This window comes from Tetrao urogallus (genome assembly GCF_951394365.1).
Source record: "Tetrao urogallus genome assembly, chromosome: 3".
Classification (NCBI taxonomy): Eukaryota; Metazoa; Chordata; class Aves; order Galliformes; family Phasianidae; genus Tetrao; species Tetrao urogallus.
In genome coordinates, this window is record NC_136815.1 from 92,833,249 (window position 1) to 92,858,689 (window position 25,441).

General features: G+C 38.9%; 1 protein-coding gene across 1 annotated transcript in view; it reads left to right on the top strand.

The window, feature by feature from the left end:
- CNTNAP2 (contactin associated protein 2) overlaps positions 1–25,441 on the top strand; it is a gene marked incomplete at both ends in the record, with an annotated part of 665,714 nt that overhangs the window by 545,005 nt on the left and 95,268 nt on the right. The window contains one exon of the mRNA XM_079533370.1: positions 22,412–22,582. Within this exon, the coding sequence (XP_079389496.1) occupies positions 22,412–22,582 (171 nt within the window). The remainder of the gene's footprint in view (positions 1–22,411; positions 22,583–25,441) is intronic.

Here is a 25,441-nt window from a genome sequence, read left to right on the forward strand (position 1 = left end):
CTTTGTAGTGAAAAGCTTAAGAAACCCTGACTTAATTTACATGCAGGAATAGTAGATGATATGGGAGGAGGAAAATCACTGTTTGATTCAGGCCTGGTATAAAAAGCCTCAGCCAGGGGCTTAATTCTCAGCTGTAATGTGGCCATGCAAAACAAAAAAAGAAAAAAAAAACAGTTAGAAAATGAGGGGAGGGAAAGAATCCTAGGCAGATTACATGTGTCCTCATTCCAACATTACTATTACATGTGTGATTTCAGGCCCTTCCTCTAAAATGTACTGAAGGAGTGTTAGATGTTAGTTTATCAAGCATTAAACCATATGCTGGGCCTTTCCTTATCCAGTATTAAGTAGTCTTAATTACAGGCTTGCATGGCGATCAATTCTTTTCTGAAGGTTTGATAATTGCAGTGCAGTAGTGCCTTTATATTGAGTCTCATTTAAAAGGCATACCTTCCCATATTGCCCTATGTTGTAAGACTACAGCAATGCTAAATACCAAATGAATACAAATCCACAGCTTCTACAGACTGATATAAAAATTCCATATCCTTTCTGAATGATGGGATAGCTTTTCTTTGCAGAGCTCTCTCAGAATAGTATCAATGTACCACATCACTGCCAACGTACTCCATTGTTTTACTGTGGCTCTGATTTACGATATGGAGTACATCACTTTGTTCAGTATGCAGCAAGAGACTAGAATGATGTTTTAAGAGCTAAAGATATTCTGCTTATTCTGGAGGTTATTTAAATCACATAACTATTAATATTATTGTAGCAGGAGTGCTAAGTTATGGTTTGAAAAAGTGAGTACACCATGTGGTGGGAAGGTATGGCCAACCTAGGGGAGCTCAGACCTGAATGACTAGAAGCGGTGGAGTCAGGATCCATCCCTTCCTAGATCTCATCTAAGGGTTTGTATGAGAGGTAAGGGTGTTTTGCTGATGCTTCCTGTCTACTGGAGACCTTCAAAAGGTAAGCAGTTTTTCTTCCCATGTTTCCGTATCTAAGGCTGCTGCGTTTGGATTTGTTCTCATTTGCTGTAGCCTAGGATTCTGCTACTTGGCTGGTATTGCTGTCTTTTAAATCACATTGCAGCATAACAGCTACTAAAAAATGATAATTCAGTTAGCCTTTATAGTCAACTGATTTGGAATATGTTATTGACCTGAAAATTGATGGTCATTCATCATATTCAGAATGCATTACATTTAATTTTATTGGCAATTTTTTTTTTTTTTTTAATCTCTAGAAAAGATGAAGGGGTTTTTGAACTGAAAAGGGCAACAGGGAAAGGCAGATTACTTGTTTCTCCTATGGAGCAATCTAACGGGTAGTTCACCGCTACCTCCAATGTTCCTAGTAACTTTTCCTCTGTGGGGGTATAATCAGTGGCACTGTATCTCAGAGTTGCTCCTATCAATTAAAATATACTTACTGAACTATTTTTATCTCTAAGCACTATTCCCTGTAGGGGTATTTTCTCAAAATATTAGAGGGTGTATCATGTTTTTATCTATATCTCCTGACTGTGTGGCCCCTACTCTTCTCTGAAGTTCTTGGAGGTTTCAGGTTTTCCAGTCCTAATGTGAGTTCTCCCTTGTATGGGACTCCCCTTCATATAAGGCATCGCACATGTAATTAACTCCAACTTTCCTCCACCTAGGAAGGAGAAATTAATATTAAGTAGTCTAGTAAGCCTGCACAGTAAGTCTAAAATTCATAAGTCCAAGTTGTCTATGGACCTCTGTAAATAAAATCTTATTTGATGAGAGTGTGCAGGCTGTGAATTGAAAATGATTTGCAACTTTCTGCATAGCAGCTTGCGAGCTAAATTTGATTTTATTTGCAAGGGCATCTTGTTCACTAGCTTTTTGTTGTCTCAACCTCTAAAATATTCTTGGATATATATGTGGAAAATTTTGGAGTAGAATTGTGCTACTGAAAACTCTTTGAAAAATTAAAATGTTTTAGGGTTATCTCTTCCAAGAGAAGAGGTTAAAAGGTTTGCTCTAGGTGACAGTGTTCTTTCTTTCTGATATATTTAAACATAATTAACCTCCTAGAACAATATGCCTAATAAATTTTTCTTTTTTTCTACCATTTCCATTGTATATCTTTTGTGTCACATTAAAGGTGTCTTACCTTCATCATCTTCCTTTTTCTTAATGGTAGTAGCAGTTTTTGCTTCTAAATCATGTTTGTGCTTGCACATACCAAAGTGTTTGTGTCCTAATAAAGCACTTCAGCATGGATGCAATTGCAAACTCAGTTAAAACCTTGGATGCAATTGCAAACTCAGTTAAAACCTTGGCAACTCAAGTGAAGTAAAAAAAAAAAAAAAAAAAAAAAAACACGCAAAGGTGTTAAGTATGAATTTCTGAATTTCTGTTTTCTTTCTTAATCCTTTATTTAAAAGAAGGAAATAGATTTTACATTGTAAGGCTGGATTTGAGCTGTTTGGAAAAGAAACTCCTATAAACTTAAGTTGAACATATCTTAATGTGGAAACTCTCAAGAATGCAGACTCCATATTACTATTTCATGAAGTCATTTTTCAGGGCATCAGAGGGGGAAGTACTTAGCATTTTTTATTCAAATGTTAATAAAATAGGGCAAGTTTAAATCATATTCTAATGAAATTTGTGGATGACGTGTCCTGCTGCATTTATGTGAAGAGTCTGTGAATGCTTTGCAACTGAATTCTGGCAAGAGTGAAAATAATATTATGCATATAATCCCAAACATCTTGCATTTCATATGATATTTCTGTGGAGTGGAATTCATGTGAGTTTTGATGCTTACTTGTCTATAACATTAAGTAAATACTTGAGCAATATAAAACTGGACTAGCTCCTCATTTCAGGACTAGTTCACATAAATCCTAGCCTTCTTCAGAATTATTTTTATTTTTTTTAAATTTCCTGACATGGGGATCTTGAATTTTTTGCTCATAATAGGATCTTAATTCTGGGTCAGTCTTGGAGGGAAAGTCCATATGAGAGAGATACAAGAGGGATGATCTTAGCTTCCTTGCTGCTCTCTCTAAAGCCTGAACACGACCCTAGTAGGAGCAGAAATGGTGGAGATTTAGCTGCAGAACTGAAACATCTTCAAAGGAAGATGTGAGCAGCCATCTCTGGAGCTGTTTTAATTTGCACTGCTGTATGCACACACCCACATGCCAGCGTAGTGTTCAGAAGCAACGACAGGATATTCAGATCTGTTTTCCATATCTCTTGCTCTTCACAGGGCACATCTCAGAATCAGTGGAAAAAAATTCTTTGCTGACATGAAGACAAAAATACTTCTAAATGCTTATAGATTGGAGATATTAAATGATAACCAAGTACTGAAGGATGTTTGTTTTACAGGCTTAGTTTAAAAAAAAAAAAAAAAAAAAAAAAAAACCTGCTAGTCATAGTTCCTTGCATTACATTTCATTAAAAAGTTTATTATTTTATCATATATTATTTTGAAAGGTCTTGGCAGCAAAGTTAGAGGATAAGAAATGTGAACTTAGTGAATTCTACATCCTCTGTGAGTTTCCTTTTCGATTATTATTCTTGGTTAGTAATGGTAAACTCTGAGCACAGCAATTATCTTGCAGGTTCCAAATTTGTGACTATAAATTTAATTCTGATTACTGGTTTATCCTACGTAGAAAAAGTAGCAGCTGCAATAATTGCAGTCTATCTTCATGACATTTAGCTGCGTGCTAGATATATATATCAGAATTTTGTGAATATTATAGTTTCACAACAGCAAGTAAAAATGTGCTTCATTGCAGTTTCAGTATTCAGGATTTAGATTCCATTTGGGATAGACTTGAGCTTTAGGAAAGGTTTGGACAGGACAAACATCTGATGTTGCATAATATAGCACATACAGCTGTTTAATGCAAGTGTGCTCTGTACGTTTGTTTCAGTACACACAGATGAACACTTTTAATGTGGCATTCAAATTAACGTATTACAGTGCTGCAAATGAAAGTAGCATGAGATGGAGTCTCTTTAAATATGTTTCTTTCTCTGAGTTCTGGTTTCTGACTATGCATCTGTTTACAAAAAATTTCCAATGCAATCATTAAATGTAGGACCATTTTCTTTCTATTTTTCTTCTTCTTCTTTTCTTGGTTGCTGGTATAGTTTTTCTGTGTGCGTGTGTGTATATGTTTGGGTTTTGTTTTTTGGTTTGTTTTTTTTTGTTTTGTTTTTGTTTTGTTTTGTTTTTTGAAAGTAGTTAAATTTCCTATATATCTCTCCCTTCAGGAGCTGAATCTTTTACAAAGAAATTTCAGGAGTAGTAAGGTCTAAGAGTGGAAACAGCAAAATTTTATTCTATCTGCATGAGGAACTTAAACTGATAGTGAAAGTTAGTCACGGTCTCATTCAAATCAGGTAGAAATAGACACACATTTGTCCAAAGTTCTCTTCCCCAGGTATTGTCTAGCAGGACTACATGCACTTTGTTTTAGACAACAAAGGGTTCCCACCTGAACTGAAAAGATTCACTGTTACAGTTTCATACCAACAGAAGGGCAAGAGATTGACAGCTGTCAACGGTAATGATCTGAGGGGAAAACAATTTACTAAATATGATATTGTAGTGCAAGATAAACAATATAATAGGAGTTGAGTCTAATAGCTCAGAATGAGTGTGTCCAAAACCAAAGACCTTACTCTAATGCTGAAGAAGAGACAGCTAGGGATCATGCAACCACAGTGATGAACAGTAAAATAAAGACAGGATCTCTCATGACTTGTGAGCAGTTTTATCTTTACCTCTAAATGGAGAATGGAAATGCAACAGTGAAAGCCTTCTGGGAATCAGGTACCTGGAAATATCAACAATCCACAGAACTGGAGCATTAACTCTTCAACTCCCTGCGCACTGCACAATGTCATGATGTGAAATAAAACCATAAAATCATGACCACAGCAAAAGACATACGTATTTTAATTCAACCTCTTGCTTAGCACTGTATGGTAACTGTTGAGTCATGGCCTGAAACACTGCTTGAGCACCTGGGGAAAGGATTCGGTCAGCCCTGGGAGCACAGGTGAAGGCAATTCAGCTGTGTGACCAGAAGAGGTGGAGCCTGGCTGCCCCTCTCTTAGACATCATTTAAGGGCCAACTGCTACTGTGCAAGGATCTCTGGTTGGAGGTCCCTCCCTTGTGGATTTTCTATTGCAAGCCCAGCTCTCCAGAGATAGGTAAACACTTTTCCTTTTCCTTTGTTACACCTTCCTATCATGCTAGTCCCTTTGTCATTACACCTTTTGTCATTATCACCGTTTACCACTATCACCGCTCCATCGCATTGATGGTTGCAAGCACATGCATTGCTTTTCTTATTGTTGATCTCAGCACAGGTTCATTAATATGCTCGTCCTGGTATCCCAGGAGATGTGTCATAGTCCACCCTTGTCATGCTGATGTACAGTGCATGCATGCTCGCCTCCTCACTCCAGAACAGCCTTTGTCAATTTGGTGTGTCTCACACTTGCATTGCCTTCTTTCCCTTTCGTACTTGTCTAAGCAGTAACACCAAGCTCCTTGCAGCAGAGTCAAAAAGAAAGAAATTGAAAATTAGATTTTGAGATTTTAGAAAACATAAAGCTTGCCTTGTATTAATCATAGGGCATGATTAGCCTTTCTCACTGTGTGCAATCAAAATAGAATTTGGCTGTTTTCTTGGAGAACTAACAGCGGTTTCAAAACCAAGTACAAAGTATGATCAGGAACAATTAATGTGGCCAGGCCCTGGGTTCAAATAATGTTAGGTAATGTGAGAGAAGTAAACACAAGACTCATTTTTCCAGAGTTCATGTGTGTTACTGAAACAAGAAAGGAAAAAAACGAGCGCTGAAAGCAGCACTTAGTGTTTCTTGCCAGATCTTTTTCTGAGAGAATTTCTGCTTAAATACAAATCTGGTTTGAAAGTTGATTACATAGGGATGTTATCTTACAGTCATGAGATTATCTTTCACTGGGCCACCTGCTAATAGAATTATCAGGAAAACCTGTTCTGTTTTCTGTGGGATTGGTCCAAGAGAATCTACTCTCCAGCAAGTACGTGGGCTCAGCTTTTCCTTGATTCATCATCAATCATGGACAAGCTGCCGATTAATTTTCATTATAGTGTCCATCTGTGTGTCCCTTTCTGCAGGGATAAAGAGATACTCTGTAACTACAGATTGGTCATACAGAATCACAGAATGGCCTGGGTTGGAAGGGACCTCAAGAATCATGAATCTCCGTCCTCCCCCACCACAGGAAGGACCACCAACTTCTACATTTAATAGTAGACCAGCTGCCCAGGACCCCATCCAACTTGCTCTTGAACACCTCCAGGGATGCGGGGATGGGGGGCAAACAGCTCAGATTCTGAGTGCATGTGTGCTCCTGTAAGCGCTCTGGAAGGACCGCTGAGGTGAGCAGAGAGAAAGGATGGATCTAGGCTCCCCCTGCTCTTGGCACCTACTAGTTCAGGCCATGAGTTCCAATGCAACACAGGTGAAACTTCGTTTCTAGCCTGGCATAGGTTTTATGACCATATATAGCATTTGAGCTAGAGATAGACTACGTTGCCTGTTTTTTCCTGGTCAGTGTGTGTAGGAAGAAACAGTAAAGATTTTGTCTTTTTCACTACACAGAATAAAATGCCTAATTTTGAAAGTCAGTTTCAAGAATGAAAGAGTACTTCAAAGAAAACTGTGGAGAAAAAAGGGCAGAAGTGTAGTTGCAGCTTAAAAAACAAATAATGAATCATTTAGAAATACTGTATGAAAAAGTTTTGAAAATTTAAAGGCCAGAACAATACCTAGGGTTTCTATGTTATTTTGTCTCCTTGTGCATATTTTTAATTAAATACCATGGGCAACTGAAGGCCTTGAACCATATATAGTTGTTATCTAGAGTCTCCACTGTAATTTAAGTGACAACAAATTCAGCATCCACAGCATTGCCTCTCTCAGAGGATTTGTAACAGATATTTTCTCTTGGGTTTAAAACTCTTGTAGGATAATAAAAAGCCAACCTGCACCTAACTAAATCATACTTAATCTGGAGGAATCACACAGTGTATTTCAGTAGTGCCGCTCAAGCTAAGTTTATCAGAGGAAGGTTAAAGTCAGACCCTGAGGAATAAAGGCTTCAAAAAGCTAAGACACTGAGACGATTGCATTTGGAAGGATCTGTCTTCTAAAAGAATGCCCTAAATGTCTGTATTTGTAATACAGCATTTAGGGGCTTTTGGATTCTGTAACAGTGAGCTAGAATTATTGGAAAAGAAGGCTATGCAATATTACTTGGAAAATTACTGTTGTAAGGTTAGTAAGACAGGCAGACACAGGCCAAGAGTTGCAATATAAACGTGATTTAAAGTTATTTAGTAGCAGCAGTTTTTGATGTTGCAGAAGCTCTCAAAGATTTCAGCAGGGATTGCGACCATGCAGTGAAAAAATGATATGAACTTACTAGAACCCAAAGGCACAAACAAAACGTATTTAAAGTGTGGTGATGGGGAACTGTCACAGCTTGAACTGAGTGCTATTGATAACTATTGTATCCGTCCTGCCATCAAGTTTGCCCTGAAAAATCTATACGGCAGTATTCTTCCATCTGAGTATACGCTCGTGCTAGTAAGAACAAGTCTTCAGATATTTGTCTCTTCTACCAATACCACTTACTATTACAATATCAGCTTAAAAATAAAATCTCTTTTCCACTGTTCAACGCTTATTTATTCTCTGATTTCATTCATCGTGAATAAGAGGCATAGAAAACAGGCTTTCTGATTAAGAGTTCTACTTTCTGATTTCAAGTGCTTCTACAGCACTTTTTAAAATCTGTATTTACTATAATTGCGATGTAATGAAATACATTGTGCTCTTAATGTTCTTACATAGTTTGAAATGAAAAGCAATAACCAGTTTCTTTTTTTAGTTTTAATTTAATTCACGTTTCAACTCTCCACTTCTTTTTGCAGTTTCTGTAGACAGGACTATTGAGGATGACCTCTGTTTTAATTACTAACATTTCCATTAAAAACAGCTTGGATGAAAGCTGAGAATTCAAAATGCAGGACTAATATGTCAGCATGGCTTTACTTAATGGTTTCTGCTTCCATATGGAGAGAATGGCAAAGATTATATTTCATGAAATAATTTCATTGATTTTTCACTAGCTATTATTATGCCAGTTGGAAGGAAGACATTGCCAGAAAGATTGGTGGTAAGGTTCTACTCTCAGCTTTGTCACAGACTTAGATTATGCCAAAGCAAATAATTCTAATTTTCTGTGTCAGTTGCCTCATATGTGCAACATGGAATCCTGATGACAACATCTTAGCAACTTAGATGGAAATCATTGGACTTACAATCTCTGTTAAGACTCTGTATGGTGACCATCAGGAAGTGCAGTGAGAAAGAAAGACAAATCCGTGGATGGAGAACTAAGCAGAGTGTTTTCTAGTTACTGAGGTGGAGGAAGGTTAAAAAAAATAAATATCCCAGGAGCCCTACTACCATATGAACACCTCTTGCAAAGACCATGACTTGCTCCAACCTGAAAAGATCTCTTCCAGACTGGTTAATCTGGTAATACTGTGGTAACTTTAAACCCCTTCAAATAGATAGAATGACTTTGAGGAGATAATTCAGGCCCTTGAAACTTAAGAAATGCTGAATACAATAAATTCTTAATAGCAATATTTTTGGTTCTATAATAATTTATTCTTTGACTTGAAATATCATATCCCATAGTTCTGTACCACACTTGAACAAAGATGTTGGGCACCACTGTCATGTAAACATGAATATGACCCAGAAAAAATAGTCAGTTCCATGTCTGAGAGGGGTAAACACTGGGAGGAGTAAACACCTGCAGTGTACTAAATATAATTTAAAGCAAGAAACTGTCTTGGTTTTGGTGCAGGTGGGTTATATAATCAGGCTTGAAAGGCCTTGTTATAGTACAGCTTTACCTTTTCCTATGCAAAGCTGTTTAAGTTTCTTCAAAAAGGCTTCTTGGAAACAATGAAAAAAAACCATGATCTATGGATACTATAGATAGTCTATTGTCTGCACGTTTTAATGTGTCTCCAGACAGTTCAGCACCCTTGTGATACTGAAAGTATCTATTTATATTTCATACTTCATAGTTTCAGCTTCTTGATAAGTGGCATGCTCCATCATTTTGACACAATGAAACAGAGCTCAGTGGAATAATGAGTGTTAGATGCTGAGACTGAAGTTTCTGCTAAAACATCACCTATCCATCTATTTAAAACTAAAAGTATAAAGGCAGTTTGCTAATTGCCTGAATTAAACGGATTATCTGAATACTTCTCATTTATTATGATCAAACAGAAACTCATTATATCATCTAATATGTTCTCGTCTGTTCAGAGTTCCCCAGGAATTATTCAAGTTGACCTGAATTAACAATTTTGAATTACCAACACTTCCATTAAACTCTCTGAGAAACTTGCTATGCAAGGCCATGCTATCTGCACCACAGTACATAAGTACTGCTGAACCAGATGCAATGTCACATTTATTTATAACTGCCATTAAAAGAATGTCAGTAAAATTACTATGTGTCACAATGGAGAAATGAAGTCAGTGTAGGCTTGTATGTATACATGTGATTGTATATTTATGTGTTTTTTATGTATTTCTGTGAGCCACTGGTTATTGGAAATTGAATGGCTATTCACTAATCTCCCAGGTAATCTTCACAGTAGTGACACTGCCAGTGCTCAAACTATTGCTGGCACCTGTCCCAGCAAGGAGACAGTAGACAAAAGTGCATGGTATTGCTTTAGGTTGTCCATTTCCTTTCTCCAGAGGCAGTTGACATTGTTCTGAGGTGTGAGAAGCTCACTACTTCTTCAGCTATGTCCTGTATGATTTAGAGAGGAAGGGAAGTCCTTGCATAAATTCTTTCTTTTTGTCTTCACCATAATTAGAAATGCTACATACTCATCCTGAATATATTCATTCTGACTAATTGCACTGCACTGTTCCTCATATTCTCCGTCCTCTTTAAAAAAAGAAAAGAAACAAAACAAAACAAAAAAAAACCCGAAAAACAAAAAAAAAACAACATGCAAATAGATATCTTAAAGGAAAAAAATGCATCATAAATTGCAGAAGTACAAACTAGTCTTATTAGGGGCAAGAAGATAATGCAGTCACATTTTATCATGCATATATTATTAGAATAATAGTCTTTTGCAATTGCAAGGCATTCTGTTTGTGTGCTGGGTATATTCATGGAGACACAGTGAATAACAAACTGTCTCAGCTAAAGAAAATAGGCTGAAGCCATTGCTACCATATTAAATCTGACAATAAAGAAGTAATTAAATATCTTTAACTGACTCCCTTTTAACAGCCCCTCAATCAAATTTCTCTTCCTCTACTATTCATTTTTACCCTTATCATAAATGTATGAATCTTGTGAATGTTCACATTTGATTTGCTCATTTTCATTAACAGGGATTGTCCCTAGTCAGCCAGTTGAAAGTGTGAGACTGTATTCCTTTACTCTGTGAAAAGGCTAGACAAGTAAGTAGACTGCAAGTGTAATGCTGAGAGCAGGTGGAAATGGAGAAGTGAGAACAGACTTAGAATTCAATATAGTCTGGAAAATTGCATTAAGAAAATAGGTGGTCAGGGAAAAATCAACAGTGTGAGCTGGAAATGGCTCAGTATAGTGTGGTGAAAACAGTTATTAAGCTGCTGTATTATTAAAAAAAAAAAAAATCCTCACCCTGTATCTTCGAAGTCCTCACCTAAGCTGTTCCTTCTTCCTTTCTCCTTCCTTCCAGATCAGAAACCAGTTTCCTCATCTTCCCAACACATATATCAGAGACAAGAGGAAGGAGCATTTCCTGCAAATCCAATACTCATTGTCCCACTAGCAGTTTCCTGGCCACGCTCCCAGAACAGGCTAATAACTGCAGGCAGCTCTTGCTCTTGTTTTCAGAAACAAAAATCAAGTATGGGAAATGAGAGCTTGAAAGTGATGCCTAAGTGACTGGAAATCAAGGGAAGACATGATACGGAGGTGGTGAGGAAGGCAAGCCAAGAAAGGTTTTGATGAAAAGTAACAAGCTAAGGGAAAAACAATCTGGTTTACTAAATGTGAGATAATACGACTATAATACAGTGTGATTGGGATTAAAGCTAATAATAAAATGAAGGAGAGTTTCCAAAACTGCAGTTCTTACTCTAGTTCTGTAGGCAAAATGGACCAAGGAGAGAGAATCACAGGACTCACAGTCAGTTTTATCTTCCCTTTCAAATGAAAGATGGAAATGGAAAAATGAAGTCTTCTGGAAGTTGTAGTTCATTCTCTTCTGAGTTCGGGGGCTGGAAATAGCAACAATCCATGGAACTGCAACACTGACTCTTCAACTTCCAGTGCTCTGTATGATATTATGATGTGGAATACTAATGAAAAACTGTTAAACCAATACACCAGTTTTACTTTTTGTCTGTCCTATATCCCTTGGGAGTGTGAACTCCACCATTGCATGGTCACTACAGCTCAGACAGCTTCCAGTCCTGATGTCACCGAGCAGTTAATTTGCACTGGTGAGCAACCAGTCCCATATTGCATTCCCCTTGGTGAGGTTTTCTATCAGTTGGCTAGGAAAGTTATCCTCTATGCATTCCAGGAGCCTCCCGTATTTCCTACAGCACCTTGTGCTACTTTTCCAGTAGGCGTTAGGGTGCTTCAAGCCCCCTGCAGGGCAAGAACCTGTAGCTGTGATGCCTCCTTTAGCAGGAGGAAGAAGACTTCATCAACAGGCTCAACACCTTAATTCCTTTGAAGTATTTACTTTGAGTCTCCCTGTTGCCCTAATTGTCATAGGATTTCAAGTGTGCAGGAGTTTGAGGGCACCTGCTGGCACCCCATCCCTCTAACCTAGCTGTGCAGTCCCACTGTTTACCATGGGCAAGCCTCCCACTTCAAACCCAGCTTAAAGCCCTGCCAATGATCCCTGATAGCTTTTCCACAGGGATCCTCTTCGCTCTTTGATAAAGGTGAAATCCATCTGGTGCCTGGAAGCCTGGTACTGTATAGGCCACTCAGCTGTCTAGAAAAAAAAAAGTTTTGGTGATGGAAGCAGCCATGATGCCAGGTATTTATCAATAGGATCATTCCAATTCTTTCAGTGCACTAATCCAGTACAGGGAGCAGGGAAGAAAAGATGATCTGTGCCCTCAAATCTTTTGGCTGATTTCCCATGAACTTGAAGCCCCTTGTAATGGCTTTTGAACTGTGTGTAGCTGCTTCACCACTCCCTTCATAGAAAATTAGTACCAGGATAGGCAGTTTCCCTTGTGATATCTGTTACTTGAGCCCCAGGGAGGTAGCAGTCTTCTCTAAGAAGAGGGTCTGCTCAGCATATTGGGTGTTCAGTTACACGCAGGGAATAGCCACCTACAGCTGATACCTTAGAAATCTCTTCTTCTTTAAGGATGTAGATTTGATAATGGTGGAAAACTTCTTGTCTAGGCTTTGTTGATTTCTCTAGTGTAAGTGGTTATTACCACCTAGATAGTGCACTCCACATCCAGAGCCTTGCACATGTTGTACAGCAGTACCTAGAGGGGTGGAGTGGACAAGGAAGAATTTCACTTGCAGTCCTGGCCACGGACTTACCTCCATTCATTCCTTTCCTTTGAGTTCTTGCCTTCAACCTGGCAGTGAGGGGAGACAGGCTGCCTTGGATCTTGTGCTTTCTTCTGTGGTAGAACCTACCTCTGTGAGGACAGAATGTAGTTCCCTTGCTCCATCCTTTTGGTGTCTGGGACATTTTTTAAGCTGCATGTTTCAACTTGTAGCCTTGTCACTAGCCTGGGCAGATCATCCACTAGCTCACACTGCATGCAGCTGTTCTCACCACTGACACAGGATGCCTGTGAAAAGCTCAGGCACTCTGTGCAGGCAGTGGTCTGGGTGGCTGCAGGTTTGCTTCAAGGATCAGTCTAGGTTTCATCATCCTGCCCCATGGGTAGATGTTCTTGCTCTCTGTTGAGTTGATACGTGACTAGTGTCTCTGTTCTCAGAGGGTGCAAATCCTATAATGAGAGGATTATGGCTCTGTGCTTAGAGGGCAATAATCACCTATTGAATTTACCTCTCTAACCAACACAGTGATAGCTCTCCATGCTCGCCCTGCCTGCATGAACTGAGGCCTTGGGTGCTGGTGGTTGCTCACAGGTGCTGTCTTTGTAAATGCTGGGAGATTCCGTTGTTCCTGCTGGCTCTGCCCATGTTTCATTGCAGATCCACACTTCTGAGTTTGCAGTTCTAGCTGCAGTATTGCGTTACTGGGAAATGCTTCCCAGCACTCTGCTCTGGAGCTGGTCCCTTGAGTCTTCACTGAGGTGGAGGTTACAGTGGATTACACTGAGTTCATGGTTTTAGACACAGAAAAAACTTACAGAAGGATCTCATCTCAACATTAGCCGGACTTTGGCAACGGGGATAATGAGACAGATATACATTCTGACATGCCTGGTAGGCCTTAGCTCTGCCTTGGTACACATGCACAAGAGCTATCAGACAGTTCCATACTCCCTTGTGCTGTGAATGCCCTCATTGTACTTCCACTGATTTAAGGTGAGGAAGAAATTTCCATTCAGGTACTTATCACAATATCAGGCCTGGACACAGTTGAATACACCAGAAAAATTCCTCTGAATCTAGCAAGACAGGCTCTACTTGTTTGTCCAATAGGTACAATGCTGAATACTACAAACATGAGAAAAAGTATGGATGTGTAAAAGAGCTCTTCTCTTTCTGAGTCTTATTGAACAGTTTTATGGTGCAGAAATAAAAGAATCTTATTCCAAGAGTCCTCAAGTTTTTAAACTATCTCAGCTTATGCCCAGAAAGGGAAAAACTTTGTAAAGATTGCTACTTCAGCATCTATCCCTGCAGCACCTTCAGGCAAAGGTGACAGGCTGATTTATTTTGGCATTTACCAACTCCATCATGCACAAAAAGGATGTAGAAATGGTTAATTTATGAGCCAGTCCCCTCAAAGTCTGTTGTGTATGTACTTATTTCAGGAGATGTGAATGCAGTTCTTAAAGGCATTCAAGAGCATCAGTAGAAGTGGCACAGGTTGCCTTTCTTCATGTCCTCTAGCTTCTTTGAAATCAAAGGAGTCTTTTGCACAACACAATTAAAAAAACATGCAGACTGGTTATTTCCAAAGACCGATGCTTTTCTCCTGCCAGTGATTGCCATATGGTATTTTTGCCTCCTGTAGAATGTTGAACAAGAAATATATAGGAATGAACACTAGTGAAGAAATATGAAAGTTAATGGAAGTACTGCAGAAATGTTGTGTTGATAATTGTTGGGATAAAAATGTAAGGATTAGTTCTTATTCCATTTGGCATTAAGAATTCAAGATAAAATGAAACTGCTCTCACACAGCTATAAGACTGTGTTTTATCTTCAGCTTCTTCGCACAGTCTGAACAGATTTCTCAAGCATCACTCTTACAATTCATATTACCTGAGGAATATGTCCATTATAATTTATCAATGTATCAGATACCCCATGCCAGACTTGTGCACATATTCCTGGGCAGATACCATGCATGGCAGAATTCCCTGCCACACTTTGTCTAATACTGTGAGGAGATCATTCTGACAGGACATCTCCAAGCTACCAATGGAGAAGCCCAGGAAGCAGATTATGAATCAGAGAATCGAGGTCTGCCCTGAGCTTTTCCTTCTGCTCTGGGAATGAAGCAGGCTTTCAAGGAATGCTGCCTGCTGCTCTAGCCACCCTTGAGAAGAACTCTTCTCTCTCTAGATGTCTCCTGTCTGCCCACCATATACTGGCTTTCTCTTTATACTGGCAAAGGAGCATGAAGTCACATAGCCACATAGACTGTGTTCAGAGAAGACAGCAAGGCCAATGTCAGACCTCCTCAGGAGTTTGCGCAGCAGTTCCTTGATGCTCTCCTGTACAGGACAAACAGGAGGGCAGCAAACCAATTGGGCTATCTACAGTCCCAAGGATTGGAGTCACAGAATGCCTGGAACACATTCTCTGGGGATGGTATACACTGGCTGGAGATCTGATGTAATGGAGAAATGCATTGTGCTTTCTTTTTCAACACGAGCAGGCAAGGAAAAAGAAACTGATCTAAAAAGATCTAAAAGGCTAAACTGTTCGTTGACTGCTCCTTAGAAGTAAAGGCGAAACTCCCTCCTGATCAGCCTTGGTCAAAAAGTTGTACTCTGCTGTCACCTGGTGGACAACTTTTAAAGACAAGGAACAAATCGGGTTTCTGGGCGGCGTCAGAACAAAGAAACGTGAGCGCTACAAGGTGTTGAAGTTCAGCAATCATGTATATATCTGGCGTCATGTATTTCTCCTGTAAGACTTCTGAAAATCTGATGGATTAGTATCAGCATCAATTTCAGCATTTGCTGAATAGAGAATTATATTGCAACAATATTGTGTATTGTGTTCATTCTTCTTCCTTCTCAAATATAATACAGTAGATGCAGGATTTATGCTTGAACCTGCTACAGTGCTGGGTGAACTCCAGGAGGAGTGAATAGCAGCCATAAAAGAGAAAGCATTGCTATTCCTGCATGTGCTCCCTTTGATGTTAAGAGATTGTTGCAACTGAATTTACGAAGGGTATTATCAGTCCCATGTCTGACTAGCAAAGCTAGCACAAAGCAGAAGTGATAAAAATCCAGGAGGTGATGTATATAAATAATAGTTTTGTTTACTATTTCTAGCCACCAGTGACAGCAGTGAATATGGTTATTCCTTTACCATTTGGCTATGAAGTTAAAAAAAATCTGAAAAACAATACTGTAAACAATCAGCAGCCCATCTTTTCTTTTGTCTGCTTTCATGTAAAGCAAAACATGTTTCATTTGTTTGAACTCTGTTTAAGGTGCATCAGCTGGGTCTGCCATTAAATATGGTTTGCAAAACAAGCCAGCCTGACAATCAGTGATGTCTTTTATTTAAGTAATAACTCAGTGTTTAATTTAATAGCATTATGAGTTACCCATGGTCATAAGTCATTTAGAGGCATAGTGATAAAGCTAGGAGTAATGGAATCAAAACTGCCACTTCTGATGGTTTGTATCAGATAGTACTACAAATTTAAGTTCCTTAACATGCATTTGGTTTAGATTTAGTAAGAGTTATTCTATTGCACAATAATTAGGAGCAGACTATTTATTGTGAACACTTACGAAGAACTATCTACAGAACTGTGGCTGCACATAACAAATTTGGCCTCAGAAGTGCCAAGCAATGTCTCTGTATGTCTCTTGTGAAACCAACAGAAGATGAAATTTTAGCCTGTCTTCCTCATCGCTTTGGCCACTATAGCAATATTTGTTCATGTTCACGGTGATATTGACATGCCTGTGGCACAAGAAGGAGTTGCATTATGAGGGAACACTTCTGAAAACTCCAGGCAGACTTTTGAGGTCATGCAGCCAGGATACCCAACATAGCAGAGCACGGAATAAAAGCCTTATAACTTCTTAAAGTGTAGCGCAGATGAGCTGATACCATGATTGAATCTCCTCTCACACCACTTTCCTTCCATTACTGTAAGAATCAGAGAGATCACTGTTAGCTTGAATAACTGTTTCCCTCACCTCAGGTAGCATGTTTAGGACCACGGCAGGCCTAACACACGACTCATCTACACTAAGCTACCTCTGCCAACGTGCCAGGCACTGCAGTGCATGAGTTCACAGATCCAGTAAGCATGGTAACTTGTATGTTTTATTCTATTCAGAGAAGTAATGTTTGGTCAAAATGACATCTCTCCAGATGTGCTGTGATCCAGCAGGGACATGAGAAATAATAGCAAGGCTGTTAAGAAACATAGAAACAAACAAGAAAACTCACCTCCCCTGTGATTTCAGCCTTCAGAATTCTGGCATGATGATCATAGAGATGAGCATAAACTCAGCAATTTAGATAACATAGAGAGAAACACCCTAATCTGAAGTTGCATCTAGAGCCTGGCTTGGTCAGACAGAAATTGAAGATTGCAGGCTAGTGACAGAAACACTGCAGAAAATGTAACAACTGGATAAATACCACCACAAAGCATTGGTTTGTACAGCATGTTGTTCATCTAACTACTGTTTTGCAGCCTCCTTGACAACCCCTGAAGCAGGAAGTGAATGTCATTAAGGCTAAAAATAAGATTGACCAAGAGGGCACAACTCCTATGAGGAAAAAATAAAAATAAATTTAAAAAGAAAAAACAGTAATTCCAGTTTTCACTTCAACAATTGTACAGGAAAAGCTATTGGCACATTCTCTGATATGTCCATACCAAATAAACTGATGCAATATTACATGAGTATTACAAGACGTGGAGTTGAATCATGCAATGAAGGAGGTTTGCTGAGAGAAAGCTTCATTATGAGATAGACCTTGAATCAGGAAAGACAGCAGAAAAAGCATGGAGACTCATAGTCATCAGTTTTGTTTCGCAACACGCATTTGTTGATGTGAATTATTCTCATTCCAAAAGCTTGTGATTTCTGCCTAGATTTTCGTTTGTCCGTGTTTTTACGATTCTGGGCTAAATATTGACCTTAAAAGCTGAGTAACTGACAGACACTGTTTGAAGCTCAAATGGACAGTGTCAATTAAGGGAGATACCAGATTCTCTTCCCCTCCCTTTTTGCAGGAGGAACAACTTACCACCCTACTTCTACCTTTTATTAGTAGTGTTTACTTTCAGACAGTTCAAGCCTCTTGCGGAGTGCTTCTGTTCAGTAAGATAAAATCCAGGATTTGGAGTGGGCACCTCCAACATACATGTTCACATGCCAAGATTATTAGAAGGACAAGAACTTCTCTTGTATGCCATTTTTCTGATAGCAACACTCAGTTGTAAGGTTTGATGGCAGAAAGCCCAGGAAATTTGTTCAAAGCCTGGATTCTTTTTGTGCAGAAACCTCTGATTCGGCCATATTCAAACAAAAGTAGTGTCAGTTCATGTCAATGTCTCGAGTTTTCTATGGTTATTGTTTGGATATTGCCCTCCAAAGCTAGATGTGATTCCTCATGTTGTCATTTCATCATTTTAACTTCTCTTCCCACAAGATTAAAACTCATGGAATCAGGAGGAAGGCTTTAATCTTTTCCTCTGAGAGTCTGGTTGGCTAAAGCTGCTCAGCAGAAATACTTGCAATAGTTAAACAGAAAACTGAACATTAGGCTTTGTAGCTTTTTTAGCTACGAGAGATGGTTTAGTAGCTTCTGGCACTGATAGGAATGGGAGGGTGGTTGGACTGGATGATCTTGCAGGTCGTTTCCAACCTTGTGATTCTGTGTGATTCTGTGTATCCAGGTACAATGGCCACATATGCCACATTATTATAAAACATAAGAAGGCATTCTGCACACATTTTAAAACACCTTCAAAGCTTCATGTGCACATAGGGTTTTTTTGTTTTTTGTTTTTTGTTTTTTGCTGGATTTTTAATTCCAATCATGTCTCTTCAGCTATAGCAGTGTTGGAGAAAATTCCTTGTAATGCTAAAAGATTGGATAAGCTGAAGAGATTTTAAAGCAGTGACGTATTCAAGTTCTATAAGAACATAAAAGATGTTAAGGTCAGTATGCCACTTCCTGATTTACATCTGTAGTAGTGGAATACATCCTACCCATTCTGAAGAGTAGTTTTTCCTATACATTGAAATTCTACCTCAAGTCATTAAAGGAAACATCCCATTCTGTCCTATAGTAAGCTTCAGCAAACTGTTATCCTATTGTTAATTCTCCTGTATTATCCTATTTCAGTGTTAGCACACCTAAGTTGGGAACAAGGTGAGTCTACTTATCAGATTGCAGCAGTCTGCAGATAAATAATCTGATTTCTTTGTAAGCCAGATGTTATAGTTATGTGAGTGGGACAAGGTATGGAGCTGGGGAAAAGAAAAAATTCCTCTGACATTAATTTTGAAATCTAAAAAATTGGTCACAAAAGGAGAAAATGGAAAGCTGGAAGTTTGCAAAAATGGAGAATTTGTCTTACCATGTTCCTTTCATTAGGGCAAAAAATAAATGAACCTGTAAATAAACATCTTTTAACTTGTAAGATGGTGTTTGCTCCTTCAATTGTTTGAACATCTGATTTAGATGTTGCTGGACATAGAGGAAGAGGAGAGCAGAATAGGATAGGGTAGGTTAGGATAGAAAATAGAATAATTTGGTAATGTTCTTCCCTGAAAGAGGCTGCTAATACTGTTTCATAGTCAGTGAAAACTTAAGTGATGGCTGTCCAGCCTTTTGCCTTTCCTGGGCTGCACTGAGTGAAGAGGAATTGTCTTGGACTCCGCATATGTAGATTGCACCAAAAGTAGTACCTCCTATTTATTTCTGTGGAAACTACAACATAGACAAAGAAAATAACAAATGCTACTTTTGTTGAAAATCAGTTGACATAGCCTAACTGGGTAGTTCAGAAAATATGTATGTGTATCTACTGTACGAAGCCTATTTGGTCCCCTTTTATTTGCTCATACATGCATGTTACACACACACACAAAATCTCTGTTGCAACTTTCTTCCTGGAATTGACTGAAGTAAAATGGAAAGCTGCTTCTTTTTTCAAAGCCACCCATTCTGCCCTCTTAAGGGAGGTAGAATTAACTTTGCATAAAAATGAAGAGTACACAAGTATTTAAACCTACAGCCTTCTTCTGATAATTCAGATCTTCAATTTAAATTTGAATAGAGATTTTCAAATTACACAAATTGTGAAACGTCTGAGATGGGTGAGGGCCAGTGGTGTTATACAAACAGTGTTAAGTTTCTGGAACTGCAGTATGCTCCTTTACATACATCCAGTGCTAGCGAGAGAAATAAAAGAACAGAGAATTGATCTCTGAGGGCTACAACTGCAATAGAAAGTGGTTTGCTGTGTATTTTAGCCAGAATAGTGAGTGCTGAAATGTTGCGAATTAGTGACTTTATATTAATAATTTTAATTTGAAATGAATGAATCTGAATTGCATATGTATAATTATATGTATTATCATATAATATATATATACATATTATATGTTTCAGTCTATCACTGATTACATGCTGTAGTGGAAATGCTAAGTCATGGCTCAAAACAGTAATTGAGAACCCAATAGGAAGGCAGGGCCAACCCAGGGCAGCTCAGATGCATGTAATGCACATGAGTAAACAGAAGGGGTGGAGGCATGATCCAGCCCTTCCTTCCCAGACCTCATTTAAGGGTTGGCAATGAAGATGAGAGCATCTCACCTGGAGATCTTTCTGTACCTGACGGCCTTGTAGGCCTTCTGAATGTAAGCAGTGTCTTTTCCCTTATTTCTGTGCTTACTACTGTTATGTCTGAGTGGATCCTCCCTTGCTGTGGCCAGCAACCAAAACTAGCTGTTAAACAAAATCAAAGAATAACAGAATCACAGAAACAAAACACTAAGGTTGGAAAAGACCTACAAGATCATCCAGTCCAACCATCTAACTATCACCAGTAGTTCTCACTAAACCATATCCCTGAACACAAAATCCAAACGTTCCTCAAACACCTCCAGGGTCGGTGACTCCACCAGCTCCCTGAGCAGCCCATTCCAGTGCCTGACCTCTCTTTCAGACAAGCAGTATTTCCTAACATCCAGCCTAAATTTCCCCTGGCGCATCTTGGAGCCATAACAGGGACAGTCATTGAGTATATTTGATCCTACTCTTTCTAGCCAAAATAAATATCTATATCATTCAGGATAGATTGGCTGGGGCACATGGAAGAGACAGAATTCCATTCAAGCCCCGTAAGGGTTCTGGTCTCAGATCTGGCACAGAGCAGAAGGGAGGTATAGTATGACTGAAGAATCAGTTATTGGCTGCCTACTCCAATTTACAGGCAGTAGACCCAATAAACTGAACAAAAGTTAAGACAATCTTGACAGTTCAAAGGGTTGGAAGACCTGACCGACCTTTCTAAGACAGGCAGCCAAGCACGTTCAGTGGTAGAGTAAGTTGCCTACCTCATTCAGAGGAGTCGTCTGTCACAGTTGAAAAAAGAGCTTCAGAAGATCCTAAGCCCAGTGGCATATCACAGTGATGTGCCCGAAGAGACAATGGTTGCTACACTGGAGAACAGTCCTTTTCAGGAAGAGAAATATCCCATTCCTGAAGATGCCTGGTATATGGATGGGTCCAGGAAGGATAAATTGAGCAAGTGGAGAGCAATGGCATACCATCTTTCTACTGAAATAATCTGTTTTGGAGAGGGGGATGGTCAGAGTAACCAATAGGCAGAGTTGCAAGCCGTGTCGGTAGTTATAACCAAGGACATTAGTGACAGCATACTGAACATCTGCACATCCTGAACAGCAGCACACATCGTCCCAGCTGTGTGCTGGGGGCTCACTCTTCAACCCAGGGGAGCTCAGGTGCATGAAATGTACTTGAGTGGCCAGAAAGGATGGAGCCAGGATCCACCTTCCCAGGCCTCATTTAAGGGTTGGCAACAGAGATGAGGGTATCTCTTTTGGAGGTCCTTGTCTACCTGAGGACCCTACAGGCTTTCTGAAGATAAGCAGTTTCTTTTTCTTATTTTTACACCCACTGCTATTGTGCTTGGGCTGATCCTCACTTGCTGCAGCATGGGATCTTGCTGCTCTGCTGTCATTGTGCTTTCCATTGCATTACACCAATATATTGTGAATATTGTTTTGTGTTTATGATGTGATGCTATTTTGCATAAATATTGACTGTCTTGCTACTTAAGTACTAGTACTTACTAGCTAAGTACTGTTATAGTGCTTGGATATCATTAATGACAATCTTTTTCCAGGGGAAACATTTTAGAGGGTTCTTAGGGGCTTGTGTTAATTGTGCTATACTGTATAGCTTCATTTCCTGTGGTACATATTAACAGACTTCTAATAGATCTGGCTACATTTTCAGAAATGCGTAATGTGTAGAGTAATTCTGGAAGCAGATTAGCTCTGTGTGAGGCAATATATGAATACAAGACCTGTGCCTGAGGTGAGTCAGCCACCAAATCAGCGTTTTGCCCTTATGGAGTATCACCTGTAAACTCAGTGTTACTATTACATGGTTAGAGTGATAACTGAACTCTACTGAGGGCTTCTCTTAAAAGCACATTAATGTTCTACTCAAAATCATAAATCAAGAATTCGGGAATACAGGTATCAGAAACTAGACATGAAGCAACCAGAAGAGGGGAAAGAAAGTAATAGAAGGAAGATGTCTTGGTTCTTTTAGTATAGACACTGCTGTAGCATATATTACTGTTAACATTTTCAAATATCCAGAGAGCACTCAAATGTTTGTTTCTTGTCTGTCTCATCCCTTCAGGGAACTACTGGAATGCAGCCTCCTTCATCACATCATCATCCTACCTTCACTTCTCCACCTTCCAAGGGGAAACCAGTGCGGATATCTCTTTCTATTTCAAAACATCAGCCTCAGATGGAGTATTTCTTGAGAATCTGGGAAATACTGACTTCATCAAACTAGAGCTGAAATGTAAGCATTTGCTTTTTCCCTAACTTTGCTTGGAACCTGAAGGAGATTTATACCAGATAACTGATGTTAAGAGAAGTGTATTGTTTAGCAAAACATGTAAGTTCAATTAAGTCAGGAAATGAACATCCAAATCAAACTATTTGACTTGTTTTCAGGTTGCCAGGAGGAACAGCTGAAGTCTATTTGGTTTATTTATAAAGGAAAGAAATTGACAGAACTGGTAACGCAGTTATAAAAATGACTTAATATTTTTTCAAAATCGTATGCCAGATGTATTAATTTAAAGTATGTGTCTTCAGCTCTGTGTTCAGAGACCACTCTAATCAGCACTGTAAGGATCCAGAGCTGAAAACTGGCATGTGATATTTAAAATCCCTTTAAAAAATCTCATATAATTAACGTTTTGCCAGCATTATCTGATAATGAAGCTGTTGATCTGAAAAAGAGTGCTTAATATATCAGGAGGCAAATTGACTTTATTATTTAAGCTTCTGAGGTCCCAGGGGCAAGCATTCCAAGCGAGACTTTGAAATGTTTAGCCGTACTCAGTGAAACTGAAGTGGTTGAATTAGGGGGAAAATAATGTTTTATTTCTCCTTTCTTATCCTTCAACTCTTTTTAGTCTGCCATAAACTGGAGTAGTGCCAGGCCTGCAGTGCTACATGCACTTGTTATTACAGATTCTAGAGATGTGTTATAGTGCTATGGCTCTGTAAGTGTAACTAGTTCTTTGCACTCTAGTATAGAGAAGAGTGTCTGCTTCGGTTTGCTGTGGAAGCTGATGTCAGAGGTCAAGAACTCAGTTCTAAACGTACATGTGCAAATTCAATGGCAAAAGTTGCTAATGCTGAATGGGGAATGCCTCTGCCTCTGCTCAATTCCAACCTCCAGTCCCTGAAGCTAAGCCATAGATTACAAATATTTTACGGCAGAAACATCATCTATAGAAACAGCCTGTAAAGCCAAATGTACCGCTGCTGTTTAACAAAACTGTCCTGGGTGCATTTGCCGAAATGTGCAGAGCAGGCCACGTGAACATCATTGCATTCACTCTAGCTTTTCTTTCCGGGAAACTCAGTTTTGAAATTTTCAGTCCTGGAGAATACTCTTTTCTGTAGCTTGACGTTTATACCAGTCACAGCTCAAAAGGGTTAAACACTGTGGTTTTAGCAGCAAAGACAAATTCATTCTCTTTTCTAAACTACGCATTTATATAATTAATAGTGGTTTCATCTAGTTTTCATTACAGTTTGTTTCATTCTGATCTGCAGTTAGTTTTGTTGGAATTCACTGAATTGAAAAGCAGGGTTTCAGGTTTTCAAATGGTCCTTGCGTGGCTTACACACCATCAACTTCTTTAAGAGTTTACTTCAACTTCACAGAACTCTGATAAAATTGATATGCGGCTTTGTTTCTTAATAGGAACACAAAATGAAGTCAGTAAGATAACTAGAGTTACCTTTAAACCCTAGAGAAGGCTGCCCTTGGCAACGTACTTTCTAGTTAACCCATCAAGTTCTCCAGCAGAACTGTTATTTTGCACTAAAGCTTTTCATGTAATAGTATTTGAGATATATTTGCTGCAAGGTGCTGCACTTCAAACAGTGGGTATACTTTCTTTTTCTTTGCCTTGTACAGGTGCAATTCTCACTGAAGAATTACTCACTTAAAAAAAAATTGATTTATTTCCATTTTCCATTTGGAACTGTAGAAAGTAGAAATCAGTTTTCTTCCAGCAAGAAGTGCAAGTTCTTTCTTCTTCGTCCCCTAGATGTTAAATGTCTGTATATACTCGTAGTATGTGAAGCATAGGTTCAGTTGTACAGATGAGGAGCTGTGAGGTTCTGATTTTTGTAATCACTTTGTTGCACTTGGTAAATATATTAGGGAAACAAATCATTTGGTTTGATGATTTTTAGATTCCTGTCTTTGGAAAGGAGTTTGGTATTTTGTACTGTATTCAGAGCACAAGAGTTGCCACTAGTAATACACATGAAATTGTTTTATTGATATGCTATCTTAAGTTCTAATAACTACGCAGCTTATTTTCTAACTCTCAAGATTTGTAAGAAAAAGAGGTGCGTTCTTGCAGTATGTAGAGTATCTTCATGTATCTTCAGCAAAGCTTCATGTTGTAATCTCTGAAAATGGGGAAAAAGGAAGAGAAGAACGTGTTTATATAATCTAAGAAACTGATTTTTTTCAAACAACTGACAGGGATGGCTGTCATGAAAAATGCAGTGATAAAACGCTGCTATGAATGTGATTAAAATTTCTGGCTGTTCCTATTATCAAGCCGCTCCTCTGACAGCTTCTTACTTATTACCATTCAAGGAACAGTAGGTAGAGATGTAGAACTATCTTAAGCCTCAGTTTTTACATAAACCAGTAAATCTGCAGACAGTCATTACTTTGACAGCTGGCTTGTCAGCTGACAACTCTTACAAAAGAGGTAGCTGGATAGTGCGTAAATTTTTCTGTAAATAAGTGCTTCTAGAAATCATACCTCACTGGTCACATTTTCTAATTTTTTTTAACATTAAATGTTGTTAGGGAGGGAAAGTAGATTTTTTTCTCTCTCTCTTACAGCTTTCCTACACAGTTTTTGGAAGGTTTGACTTAAAATACAGTTTTCCTATAAGACTCTTCTGAGACCACTTTTTTCCTTTACACTGGTCTCTCCCGGTGGTCATTTTATTTCCTTATCCTGACTTGTACAGAAATAGCATTGCCAATAGGAGGAGAGAAGTGTCCATCCCTCTGCACCCAACCCTGGTGAGGCCGCACCTCGAGTACTGTGTCCAGTTTTGGGCTCTTCACTACAAGAAAGACATTGAGGCTCTGGAGTGTGTTCAGAGA